The sequence below is a fragment of the Trachurus japonicus genome, chromosome 4 (genome assembly GCF_045865225.1).
Source record: "Trachurus japonicus isolate A0001 chromosome 4, Traja_1.0".
Taxonomy (NCBI): Eukaryota; Metazoa; Chordata; class Actinopteri; order Carangiformes; family Carangidae; genus Trachurus; species Trachurus japonicus.
Genome location: NC_140910.1, coordinates 3,323,936 through 3,336,007, shown reverse-complemented (window position 1 = coordinate 3,336,007; position 12,072 = coordinate 3,323,936). Strand labels below are relative to the sequence as shown.

The 12,072-nt window shown below is 42.8% G+C and overlaps 1 protein-coding gene across 1 annotated transcript; it reads left to right on the top strand.

Annotated features, from left to right (window-relative positions):
• Positions 1–2,645: 2,645 nt before the first annotated feature.
• Positions 2,646–11,778, top strand: mysm1 (Myb-like, SWIRM and MPN domains 1). The gene is made up of 20 exons (XM_085773398.1): positions 2,646–2,767; positions 2,962–3,034; positions 3,162–3,232; positions 4,057–4,131; positions 4,224–4,308; positions 4,458–4,556; positions 5,463–5,973; positions 6,073–6,310; positions 6,828–6,958; positions 7,048–7,151; positions 7,242–7,319; positions 7,400–7,482; positions 8,493–8,547; positions 9,139–9,189; positions 10,251–10,325; positions 10,424–10,612; positions 10,699–10,831; positions 11,005–11,110; positions 11,242–11,299; positions 11,404–11,778. Exons 1-20 carry the CDS (start codon positions 2,712–2,714, stop codon positions 11,740–11,742), a joined length of 2,610 nt encoding a protein of 869 aa, XP_085629524.1. The 5' UTR covers positions 2,646–2,711; the 3' UTR covers positions 11,743–11,778.
• Positions 11,779–12,072: the final 294 nt, after the last annotated feature.

The following is a 12,072-nucleotide window of genomic DNA, read 5'->3' as shown; positions in this document are numbered from 1 at the left end:
ATGTTTTTAATAATGCCTGCTTTTTAATGAACTACTCTAACATGTCCCCATTATTATGAGCTCCAAACCCTTCATCCATCTAAAAATGCCCGCTTCTCGCACGAGCTCATCTCCCCTCTGCATCCTCACTCTTTATCGTGCACCCACTCAGTCACTGCTCTTTGACTTCATGCTTTCCCCCCCCCACCCACCCTGGATGATCAGTGCGGTCTGTGAGGAAAGAGATGTGAACTGTTGTTAAATAAAGGGAACGCAGCAAAGATGGGTATGAGTCGGAACACTATTACTGTGGTTCTGTTTGTTTTCCACGAGCAAAACCTGAGTTTTTTAAACCCCCCCACCCCTCACCCTTTTTTTTTGAATGTGTATGATCTCATGTTTGTGTGTGTGTAAACCTGTATACATGTGAGGATTTATTTGCTGTTGATCTCATGTATGTGTGAGTGTCTGTGTTATGAGAACGACTACTTTTGAATCTACTTATCCCCATAACACAGCGAATAGGGAGAAAGCCCTTGATGAGAGATTTTAGGAGCTCAGTGTGCACTTTGTATGACTCCTCATGCCTTGTTTTGTTTTTCTTACCTTATATGTCAAGTGCTATCTTTTCATTTTTCTCTCTCTCTCTCCCTCTCTTTCTCTCTGTGAGTACTCTGAAGAGCTGCACAGTATTTTCGAGCAGGAGTGAGTTACTACAGTAACTGTAGTGCCATTAGAAACTGTGAATTTCTAAATAAAACTTTTTTTTGTCGTCTTTCACTTTGTCTTTTTGCGTTTTTGTGGGTGATCAGTTTAGAAGTTTTAAACTCCGCCATAGTCTGGCTAGATGAGACAAAGGTGAGCGTATGAACTACTATAGAGGAAGAGGAAGGCCACGAAGGTGTGAGAGGGGAGATGTTTGAGATTATGAATAGACTGACTTAATATAAAAGGATTATGTGGATTAAAGGTCATGAAGGTCGCGTTATTGGAAATGTAGCAGCCGTGGTTGAATGCAGATATTCAAACATTTATTTATTTTTAACAAGAACATGAGGTTTTGGTCAGTGTTATAGCGTAGTAGAAGAATAACAATCCACCGCTGGAATGCATACATTCCCAATGTTCAGTACTGTAAATTCCTCCAAATATTCAACCATCAACAAGTGGTCAAACAATTATTCTTTGTAGTTCTACATCACAGACAGGGACAGAAATTTACAGTGGATATACAGGACGAGTAAAAAGTTTAGACACCTCATTCAACGGTCTTAATTTATTTCTACATTGTAGATCAAAACTATGAAAGAACACACAAAATAACTGTTAAAAATCTGTCAACTGAGTTGGTTAGGGATGAGTTGGACCACAGAGTGAAGGTAAAATAGCCAATAAGAGCTCAGCTCCTCCGGGAACTCCTTTAAGACTGTAGGAAAACTGTTCCAGGTGACGACCTCATGAAGCTGAAAGTGTGCAAAAAGCTGTCGTCAAAGCAAAAGGTGGCTACTTTGAAAAATCTAATATATAAAACATATTCTGATTTGACATTTTTTTGTTTTTCTACATAATTCCATATGTGTTCCTTCATAGTTCTGATGTCTTCAGTTTGAATCTCCAATGTAGAAGGTAATAGAAATAAAGAAAAACCATCGAATAAGAAGGTGTGTCCAAACTTTTAACTGACAGTGTATACATAATGTAAAATCAGAGCTTTTGAAAAATTATAATGGAGTGCTTAATTGAGTTTCCATTTCTCTTTATTGAATTTATATGAACTCCAACAGTAGCAACCATTTCCTCCTTTTTTACTTCCTCCTTCTACCTCACAGACCATCGTGTCTGCGTCTGTGTGCCTCTCACTCACAAGTCTTGTGAGCAGTGAACCTATTTTGGAAGGAAGGATAGAATTTAAAGCTGTGTTCAAATTAAAGAGGATCACTAGACAGAACCTTACTTAACATTAAACATAGGAAGAGGTCAGAGGTTGCTGTGTGCACAGCTGAGATCCGGCACCTTGCCTCTGACGATTGAAGCATGCAGGTATATTGGGTATTGTGGAGGATGAATTTAACTTTATGTTTTAATACCTTCTGTATAATGAACTGATGAAATCCATGTTTGAAAAAGTTCAGGTGAAGAACCCCGACTTATTTTGGATGTCTGAGTGTGTTGAGCTGGGTTTTCAAGGAGATGTCCTTGTCAGATTTATTTTAAAAAAAAACATGGAGTCTGGGACAGAAAACATTACAAGACTACTTACTATTCTTGTTTTGGTTATTTTGAAAACCTGCCTGTTTATGCAAAAATTGTTGTTGCATGAGTCTATGGACACATAATATGAGTAGACTTGTTAGTCATTTTTGAATGTATGTAGGCTATGGTGTCTTGTAAGCCCATGTGGGCTGGGCACATGACACTCAAATAAACACATCAATCAATCAAAAAGGAAGCAAAAAAAATAAAATAATACAACAACTTTCATAGGCCTGTGTCCAGTAGGTCTGGACCATAGGTGTGGACTGGACAGCGGTCCAGAGGAGGGCGCTGTAGCAGCATTTTACAGTCTATGCATCAGACACAGACACCAGCTGCCATGAAGCCTAAAGGAGGAGTAGAGGAGTTCATACAGCCGACCACAGGGTGTCGCTGTGAGAAAACCCGCGCACTGCTCCAGCCTGAGGTTTCTCTCTCTGCTTCCTTCTCATCTCGTTTGTTTATGTTTGTCCATCAACATGGAGGACGAGGTGGATGTTGACATCGAGGGAGACGAAACCGGGGGCAGCCTGAGGTAGGACAGCGCTGCTGCTCCGCTGGGTTAGCGCGGGAACAGCCGGCCCCACCTGGGTGTTGTAGTCCAGCAGCGAGCAGAGAGCTGCTGGTTGTAGGCGAGCAGCTGTGGGCTGGTGTGTGTCTGTGTGTGTGTCCTCCCCCGGTCCTCAGCCGTGTGTTGTGTTCACGTCCATCCTGCTGTGTGTGTTGCAGCGAGCTGGAGGCCGCGGGGCTGGTCCAGGAGCAGTTTGTTCAGTCGGCGTGGGCGAGCAGCGCCGGGATCCTGGTGAGTCCGCCGCTCCGGTCCCACTGCGAGTCCGCTCTGAGTGGTAACGTTACTACTGACTGGTACTACTGACTGTCTGTGTCTGTGTCTGTGTCTGTGTGTGTCTGTGTGTGTCTGTGTCCTGCAGCCGTGGGAGCTGGACAGCTCCATCAGCCCGGAGAACAGAGAGGTGATAGAGAGGATGCTGCTGGAGGAACAGTATCCTTTCACTGACCGTGAACGCAGCACACAGCTGCCGGGAGGCTGCACCACCTGATGGAGCTGAGCTGTGGTGCAGCCTGAGCAGGAGCACCAGTCTTCCTGCTCAGGTGGTGCAGACTGACAGTTAAAGGGATAGTTAAACATTTTGGCAAATTGGTCCATTGCCATAATCCCTTTACGCTGGACCTCCTTTTATTTTGAAAATTGGTAACGAACCTACTCCTAAAACTATAGGGAGTACGGCAATGGGCCAATTTGCCAAAATGTTGAACTATCCCTTTAACCTAGAAGATAAGAACCGAGTGTGTTGGACTGATAACTCTTTTAGTTAAAGCATCATCTCCTTCCACAGATACACTAGTCTCTGTGATACCAACAGAGCCTCTCTGCCTCCACCAGTAGGGTTGGAGGGAGACATACAATTTTACTCCAGCTGCAGAGTCTGATCCTGTTACCTACTCTTTATCAGCAGCATCATTGAGACCTTAAACATGAAAGCAACGCCAACAATGTCATTCTATTACAATATTTGGGTTGGACTATCTTAGATATTCCAAAAAATTCCCAATTCCCAATGAATTAATTCAGCTTGGCTCAACACAATCTCTAGCATCTACTGAATTCTGTATATACAACAATACTATTAGAACACCTCATTGGAACAGATAATCACGGGATTTATAGACATAAATAGTGAATAAAAATCTCTCTTAGATGGTGCAAAAGTTAAAAAAAAAAAAAAAGAAAAAAAAGAAATTCAGACACATAGTTTATAACAGTCAGTCATTATTGTATGTGTTGGTCCTGAGCTCCCCTTACAGATACTACCTGACAGGGAAGGAGATTCCACAGCATATTTGGGAAAGTAACACCACCAACAAGCCCAAGGTGAAGAGGTAAGTCTGTTCTTCATCCAGCATTCACATCAACACCCATCCTTTACATTGTTCACACACTTATGTCACACTGTTTTCTGTCGGCTGCTCAGTTCTCCAGCCAAGGCCTCAGCTGGATCCTCAGGTTCCTCCTCTCGTTGGTCCAAACAGGAGAAGGAGCTGTTTGAAGAAGGACTGGTAAGATCCAGCTCCACTCTTCTTCCACCACCCATCACTGACATACAGCTTGTCTCAGTGCCGTCTTCTGGAGTCACACCGGTAGCATGATTATCCTCATGTGCGTCCGAGTGTATTATCTAAAGTGATACTGGTGTGTTTCTGTGCAGGCTCAGTTTGGTCGGAGGTGGACTAAGATCGCTAAGTTGGTGGAGAGCCGCACTGTTCTTCAGGTGAAGAGCTATGCCAGACAGTATTTCAAACACAAGGTGAGTGAGGCCCTTCTGCTTGACCAGCATCAAACTGTGGTCAAGTAGTTGAAGCTTAAAGGAGACATATACTGCCCCTTTCCCACAAATTAAAATAGTTCTCAGGTGTCTAAAAGACATGTCTGTGGCATGCTTCGGTCAAAATACCCCAAGAATCAAACATCACAGCTCTTTTCATCCTCTCAAAACAGCCCTGTTCAGAACAGCTGGTTTCAGTGTCTGTCCCTTTAATTGCAAATGAACCACTGCTTGCCCCGTTGTCGTACATCTTTTATGTGAACGTCAGAGAGCTATGCAAACTGGAGTCAAAATAAATTTGCAATTGTATGTATGCAGCACACTTGGCCAATAAATCCTGATTTTGGACCAGAGGTGACTGGTCCTTTCAAGCAGTGGCACCCAAACTTTGGAATGCCCTGCCCCTCTCTTTAGGATGCTCTGAATCTGTTGACTCTTTTAGGAAGTGACATTTTTACTTGAGCAGTTAGTTGTCTGTGAATCTGGGCTCATGTGTCTAATTGTTTTACTCATTGTATTTTTTTTTGTCTTTTATTGCTGTATTTATTTTGTTGTAAAGCACTTTATTTTATTTTTTTTTATCTGTGAAAGGTTCTATATAAATAAACTCTACTTACTTTACGTATTTACTTTCTTCACAGTATGTACAATACACACAGTGGGTCTCTGCTTGGTGATTCAGTTGTACTTGTCGTCTCACTTTAATTTAATGAAATTTAATGAAAAACATCTGATTCAGGATATAGATCCTCTACATCAGACTCAAAATAATAACAACATACAGAATTTAAACACAAATATACCAACCCATACATAATATCACTTAAATACATACAGTATAACAGAATAATCCAAAAAATCACTTGAATAGTTTGATCTGTTTTTCAGGCTAAATCAGAACCCAGATCTGCAGCTCCCTCTGCAGGACCCGTGCTGCTCCCCCCTCAGCCCACATCCAGTCACACACCCACTCTGACCAACGCTGTCCGCATAGAGAAGCTTTCCGATGATGAAGACGAGGATGTGGACATCACAGATGACCTGAGTGACCAAGGAGACACTGGTGATAAGTCACAAGCTGAGCTCAAGTCCGAGCCAGAGGAGACACCGTGCAGCCAGGCCCAGATACAGAGTCCCAGTGAGGAGGAGGAGGAGGAGGAAGAGGAGGAGGAGGAGGAGGAGGAGACACAGCAGGCGGAGGACGGACACAGCTGTGACTCTCAGTCTCCACCTCATCATCAACACTCATCTTCGTTCCCGGGCTCAATGGAGCCTGACGAGACAGTGTCACCTCTACCAGAAACCTCTCAGACACACTCGAGACAAGTGAAGGATGAAGGCCAGAGCTCTCAGCCCGAGAGCTCAGCTCAACTGGAAGAAGCGTGCAGTGATGGGACAGGTAATCCACATCTTCTCCGACCTCGTTCTTGCTTTTTTTCCTGATGAATTCACCCTTTATTGTGATTGCTGATAAAAATTCTCCGTTTTTTTCTCCCAGATTCTGCAGATAAGACTGAACAGATCCTACGTCAGAGATCAGAAGAAGACCTGGAGGAGGAGGAGGACGACGAAGATGAAGACGAGGAGGAGCTCAAGGTGCCTGAGGAGGAAATCGAGATGGATAAGGACAGCATCACTGAGGAAGAGAAACAAGCTATCCCAGAGTTCTTTGAGGGAAGGCCCTCCAAGACCCCTGAAAGATACCTGAAGATCAGAAACTACATCCTGGATCAATGGTATAAAATGTGGCTGTTAAAGGGATAGTTCAACATTTTGGCAAATTGGCCCATTGCCATAATCCCTATAGTCTTAGGAGTAGGTTTGTTACCTTTAATTGTCGGTGGAAGCTATTTTTAGAACGGCAGAGCAGAGCGGCGAGCTGCTCAGAGCTACGCTACGGAGGCTCATGGAATTTCTTGATTTCTCTCATCAAACTCATCAAATACACAATCCAACAACTCCAAAACGCTCTGGTGGACAAGTTGTGACCTGCACATTCACCACACTATGAGATAATAACGGAACGTTACGAGACAGAGTTGTTTTAGAGGGAAATGCATGAGTTTGATGAGGGAAACCAAGAAATCCCATGAGCCTCCGTAGTGTAGCTCAGAGCAGCTCCCGACTCCACCGTTCTTGCACCGACAATTAAAGGTAACGAAACTACTCCTAAAACCATAGGGATTATGGCAATGGGCCAATTTGCAATTTGTCAAAATGTTGAAATATCTGTGTAACGTTTCTGTTCACCAGGTTGAAGAGCAAGCCCAGGTACCTGAACAAGACCTCTGTCCGGCCCGGCCTGAAGAACTGCGGGGACGTCAACTGCATCGGGAGGATCCACACCTACCTGGAGCTCATCGGAGCCATCAACTTCAGCTGTGGTGAGCGTGCTGAGCTTTCACCGCCGCTCTCTGTGTTTCTCTGTGTCTCGCCTCCCTCCTCACTCACAGCTCTGTCTCCTGTCTCACAGAACAAGCAGTGTACAATCGCCCCAGGGTGGTGGACCGCTCCAAGCACAAGGAGGGCAAAGACGTGCTGGAGGCCTATCAGCTGGCCCAGAGGCTGCAGAGCATGGTAGGTATTGATAACCTCTGACACCTCAACCTAAAAAACATCTCAACTATGAGCCTGTCAGGCCTGCAGCTAACTGCTGATTGGTTGTAGCGGACCAGGAAGCGCCGTGTGAGAGACATATGGGGAAACTGGTGTGACGCTAAAGACCTGGAGGGACAGACTTATGAGGTTTGGACACACACACACATGAGTATTGATCACTGGGTGGTTCACATCACTATATTCACTAATCATGTTTCCATCATCAGCATCTCAGTGCTGAGGAACTTGCTCTACGGAGGGAGGAGATGAAGAAGCAGCCCCGACCCTGCAAGATGTCCAGATACAGAGGGTGAGTGTTTTTTTTTGTTTTGTTTTTTCCTTTCTTTTTTTTGTTACAGGTAATGCACATCTATGTGCATGTGCATATGAGAATTGATTTTGAATCAAATCGAGAAACCCAAAGATTCACAATCCTTGCAGTCCAGGCTTTTGAAAAGAGAATATCAGTTCAGCTAAAGGTAGCAGTTTAAAATGGTTCAAATACACTACTCACAAAAAGTTAGAGATATTTGACAAGAATATCCCTATTATATGTTCATGCTACAGTGATATTCTATCATGAAAGCCTTTTAAGTAGAAGGATGCAATGGTCATTTCTTTATCTCAAACAAAAGCTAACAACAGCGGTGGCTATAGCACAACAACAATCTCTCAATAACTAAGTGTTGTCTTGGTCTCATGATGTCAACATGTGAACCTGGTGGAGAGGAGAGAGAGAGAGAAGAGGACTGAATACAAACTGCAATTGAACCAGAACATTTAGTGGTACAGTGACAACAGAACCACTAAATCAGGCGGTGCTTGTGATTTCTGTGGTTAATCACCTTGTTAGAGAACAGCATGTTATTCAATAAGTACTGAAACATTGAACAACTGGACAGTTTAGAGAAGGTTAAATTAAGTTCACCTGTAAAGGTTATAGTGCATTTTAGGTACATTCTGAAATTTAATCCAAAAGCCAAACATCCCTAACTTTTTGTGAGTAGTGTATATTGCTGCTGAATAAATCTTAAAAACTGACCCACATGTGATGTGCTTCTTTTTTTTTTTAGGGGAAATATGGCTCATGATATAGTCTGTAGACATCATCATCATCATTCAACTTTTTCACATGGTCTGGTGTTAAAAAAGCAAACAAAAAAAAAAATTGCAATATCGAAGAGTTGCAATTTAAATCGAATCGGCTCCCAAAAAATCGTAAAAGAATTGAATCGGGAGAGAAGCATATCGTCCCAGCCCTAACGTCCTGTAATCCTCACATCCACTAAGAAATACTCATGATGTCACTTCCTCCACCAGGTCTTTTGATCCCTTCCAGCTGATTCCCTGCAGGTCATTTGGAGAAGATGTACAGGTCAGTGAGCGTCTCTCCACCAGGAGACGTCTCCATTACCTTCATCAGAGTTCCAAATGATATTATAATGACATTATTTGTTGCTTGGACATGACATGGTTGCTCTTGTTGTTATATTGCTCAGGTTAAACCTTTTTAAACATTAACAGACACATGAACACATAATCTGTCTTTTATTGTGTGATATGACTGTCAGTCACAAAACATAAAATGAATAATTGTAGGAACATGTCGCTCTTTTACTTGCTCATGTTTTGCAAACAACAACCAGTGTTACATTGTTTACCAGGTGTCAGTTCTTCTTCGTTGCACTTAAACAGTAGTTGCCAGTGGGTGAACAGCTCAACTTCCTGTGTACAAATACTACTCTTTTTAGAGCAGTGAAGAAGAGTTGATTCCTGGAAAATGTGCTGGTTTTGGGTCCAAAAACTATAAACTTTATTGATGCTTGACATGGTATTGGATCAGTATAGATTTGTGTAACTAAAACCTAATACTGTGCTTTCATATACAAGTATCATAACACCTGACATATATGAATTGATCCTGCTTCATGTCACTCATCCCCGCTCTTCTCTTCTGTTCTCCCAGGAGCCGTTCCAGGTTATTGTGTGCGCAGAGACTCTTCTCATCATGGACATGGTGCGTGCCACATGTATCACATGTACTGAAAGTTTTCATTCAAAGAGAAAGCCTTTGCAATTAAAGGGATAGTTCAACTTTTTTTTTTGGCCCATTGCCATAATCCCTATAGTCTAAGGAGTAGGTTCGTTACCTTTAACAACTCTGTCTCGTAACGTTCCATTATTATCTCATAGTGTGGTCACAACTTGTCCACCAGAGCGTTTTGGAGTTGTTGGATTGTGTATTTGATGAGTTTGATGAGGGAAACCAAGAAATCCCATTAGCCTCCGTAGTATAGCTCTGAGCAGCTCGCGGCTCTGCTCTGCCATTCTAAAAATAGCTTGCACCAACAAATAAAGGTAACAAACCTACTCCTATGACTATAGGGATTATGGCAATGGGCCAATCTGCCAAAATGTTGAACTGTCCCTTTAACTATAATTGTTTAATTTGATCTTTTTTTTTATGTATTTAATTCCCACATTCTCTCTGTTGGGGGTTAAAATCTTTTGTGTTGTCTATAATTACACACTCTATTATAACTTGTCTCACTCAAAGGAGGCTAATTGAGCTTTGGTTTATTTTTGTTTTTTGTTTTCCTGAGGCTCTCTACGGTAGCACAGGTTCTCTTTATTCTCCAATAGGTAACACTTTATTTTAAGGGGTCCTTGTTCCTGTGTATCTACCTAATTAATTACAGTGTAATTACCTATGTAACCGTATGTAATAACATGTACTTACATTGTAAATACATAGTGTATTTTAGTGTACTTACAGGTCCTTGTTACACTTGTAATAAGAAATGCTTGTGCAAAGAGAGAGGCCACTTTGGCATTTCTTATTACAAGTGTAACAAGGACCTGTAAGTACACCAAAATACACTATGTAATTACAGTGTAAGTACATGTTATTACATACGGTTACATAGGTAATTACACTGTAATTAATTAGGTAGATACACAGGAACAAGGACCCCTTAAAATAAAGTGTTACCCTCCAATATTTGTATTCTCCTATATTGTAGAATAATTGTCTCTTTTAACTTGTTCCTAAATAATCAAATGTGCTGTGATCGTCAGCACGCCCATGTGTCACGAGGGGAAGTCATTGGTCTGCTGGGCGGGAACTTCGATGAGGAGGAGAAAGTGTTGAAGGTAGGAGGAGTCAAAAACAAAAATGTGGAAAAAAAATGAGAACAGGTGTTTCACTGACTACATATTATGAATCTTCATTTAACTGTGTTTGTGCACAGATCTGCGCAGCAGAGCCGTGTAACAGCGTAAGCACGGGTTTGCAGTGCGAGATGGACCCATTGTCTCAGACGCAGGCCTGTGATGTGCTGTCGTCCCTGGGCCTCAGTGTGGTGGGCTGGTACCACTCACACCCCTCCTTCCATCCCAACCCCTCAGTGCGGGACATAAACACACAGGACCAGTTCCAGGTGAAATAAAAAATGAGAGAAGCCATGTACAAGTTAGTGTGTGTATGTGTGTGTGTGTCTGACTTCCTGTATCCTGATTGATCCAGGGTTATTTCTCACGTGGTGGAGCCCCCTTCATCGGGATGATAGTGAGCCCATACGATCCAGCCAACCCCTCCCCCCACTCCCAAACCACCTGTTTGTTGGTGAAAGAGAGCCAGGAGCCCTCAGGCCCTCAGAGTATGATTAACACACGCACACACGTACACACGCGCACACACGCAGACACACACCACTCTCATGACTCAATACTTCAAAACAGTCGAGATCAAAAGCCTTTGAAATCAAGCTGACAATGTAGGTCAGTGATTTCAGTTTATCCTCTGGCTGAGTGTCTCTCTGTTCCTCCACAGAGCTGCCCTACAGATTCGACTTCCTGTCATCACAAGACATCCCAGACTGGGACCAGACCATGAGAAGAGCTCAGTGGATCATCCACAAATACTCTCAAACAGCCGGGTGAGCCGAACACAAGACTTTTAGCAGCCATTCTGACACATGTGCTCTAATGCTGATCCCATCTTTTTGTGATGTTAAACATGTCATTTTGTAGTGTCTCTAAACTATTGTTTCCTGATCTGGTCCGTCAGGAGTGTGCAGATGGACAGATTCTTCCGCAAAGACTCTCACCTCACCTGTTTGGAGAAGGTCAGTCCTACTCATCAGCACTGCTGATTTGATCTTTTTTTTTTACCTCAGTTTGAACTATATTAATACCGTCACCTCATTTGACCTACCCTCCTCCCTTTTAGATGCTGTCATCTCTTGCCAGATACATGGAGCCTCTCCCAGAGGAGGAGGGAGACCCCTTCCTCACCCAGATCCAGGCCCTTTTCCAGTCAGACTTTATTACCCAGCAGCAGGAGGAGGGAGACGCTTCAAATACCTCACTGAGACCAGAGGACTCAGATGACTTTGCTTCTGATCAGCTGATTGTCCAGGAACAAGGAGGAGGAGACTCTGATCAGGATTCAGGCTCAGCTTCCGGCAGCAGCGTACAGCACAACACAGACACAACCTCAGAGACCGCCAGCAGCACCGTGTTACACCTGGGCTCAGTGTTATCACCTGAACATGACTATTTACTGTGATGGACCAATTATCTCTCACCTCTACTAAACTGCAATTATTTAACTCATGAAAGTATCAAGTTTTTATATAAATGCTATGAGGTTCTGCATTAGTATTACAAACTTTCTTGTTGAATTTTTTATATAAAATTTAACCTTTAACCAAAAACCAGATCAACCCAACAGGCGTGTATGTAAGTGTGTGTGATGTGAGAGAGGTTGTGTGAAAATTAAAGTTTTCTCAGTTCTGCTTGTTCTTTTCCACACTAGAATAAAGATGTATTTTCATACTATGTGGGCTTGTTTTATTTTGTCGCTGATAGAGTTAAAATTGATGCCATTTGTCTCCTC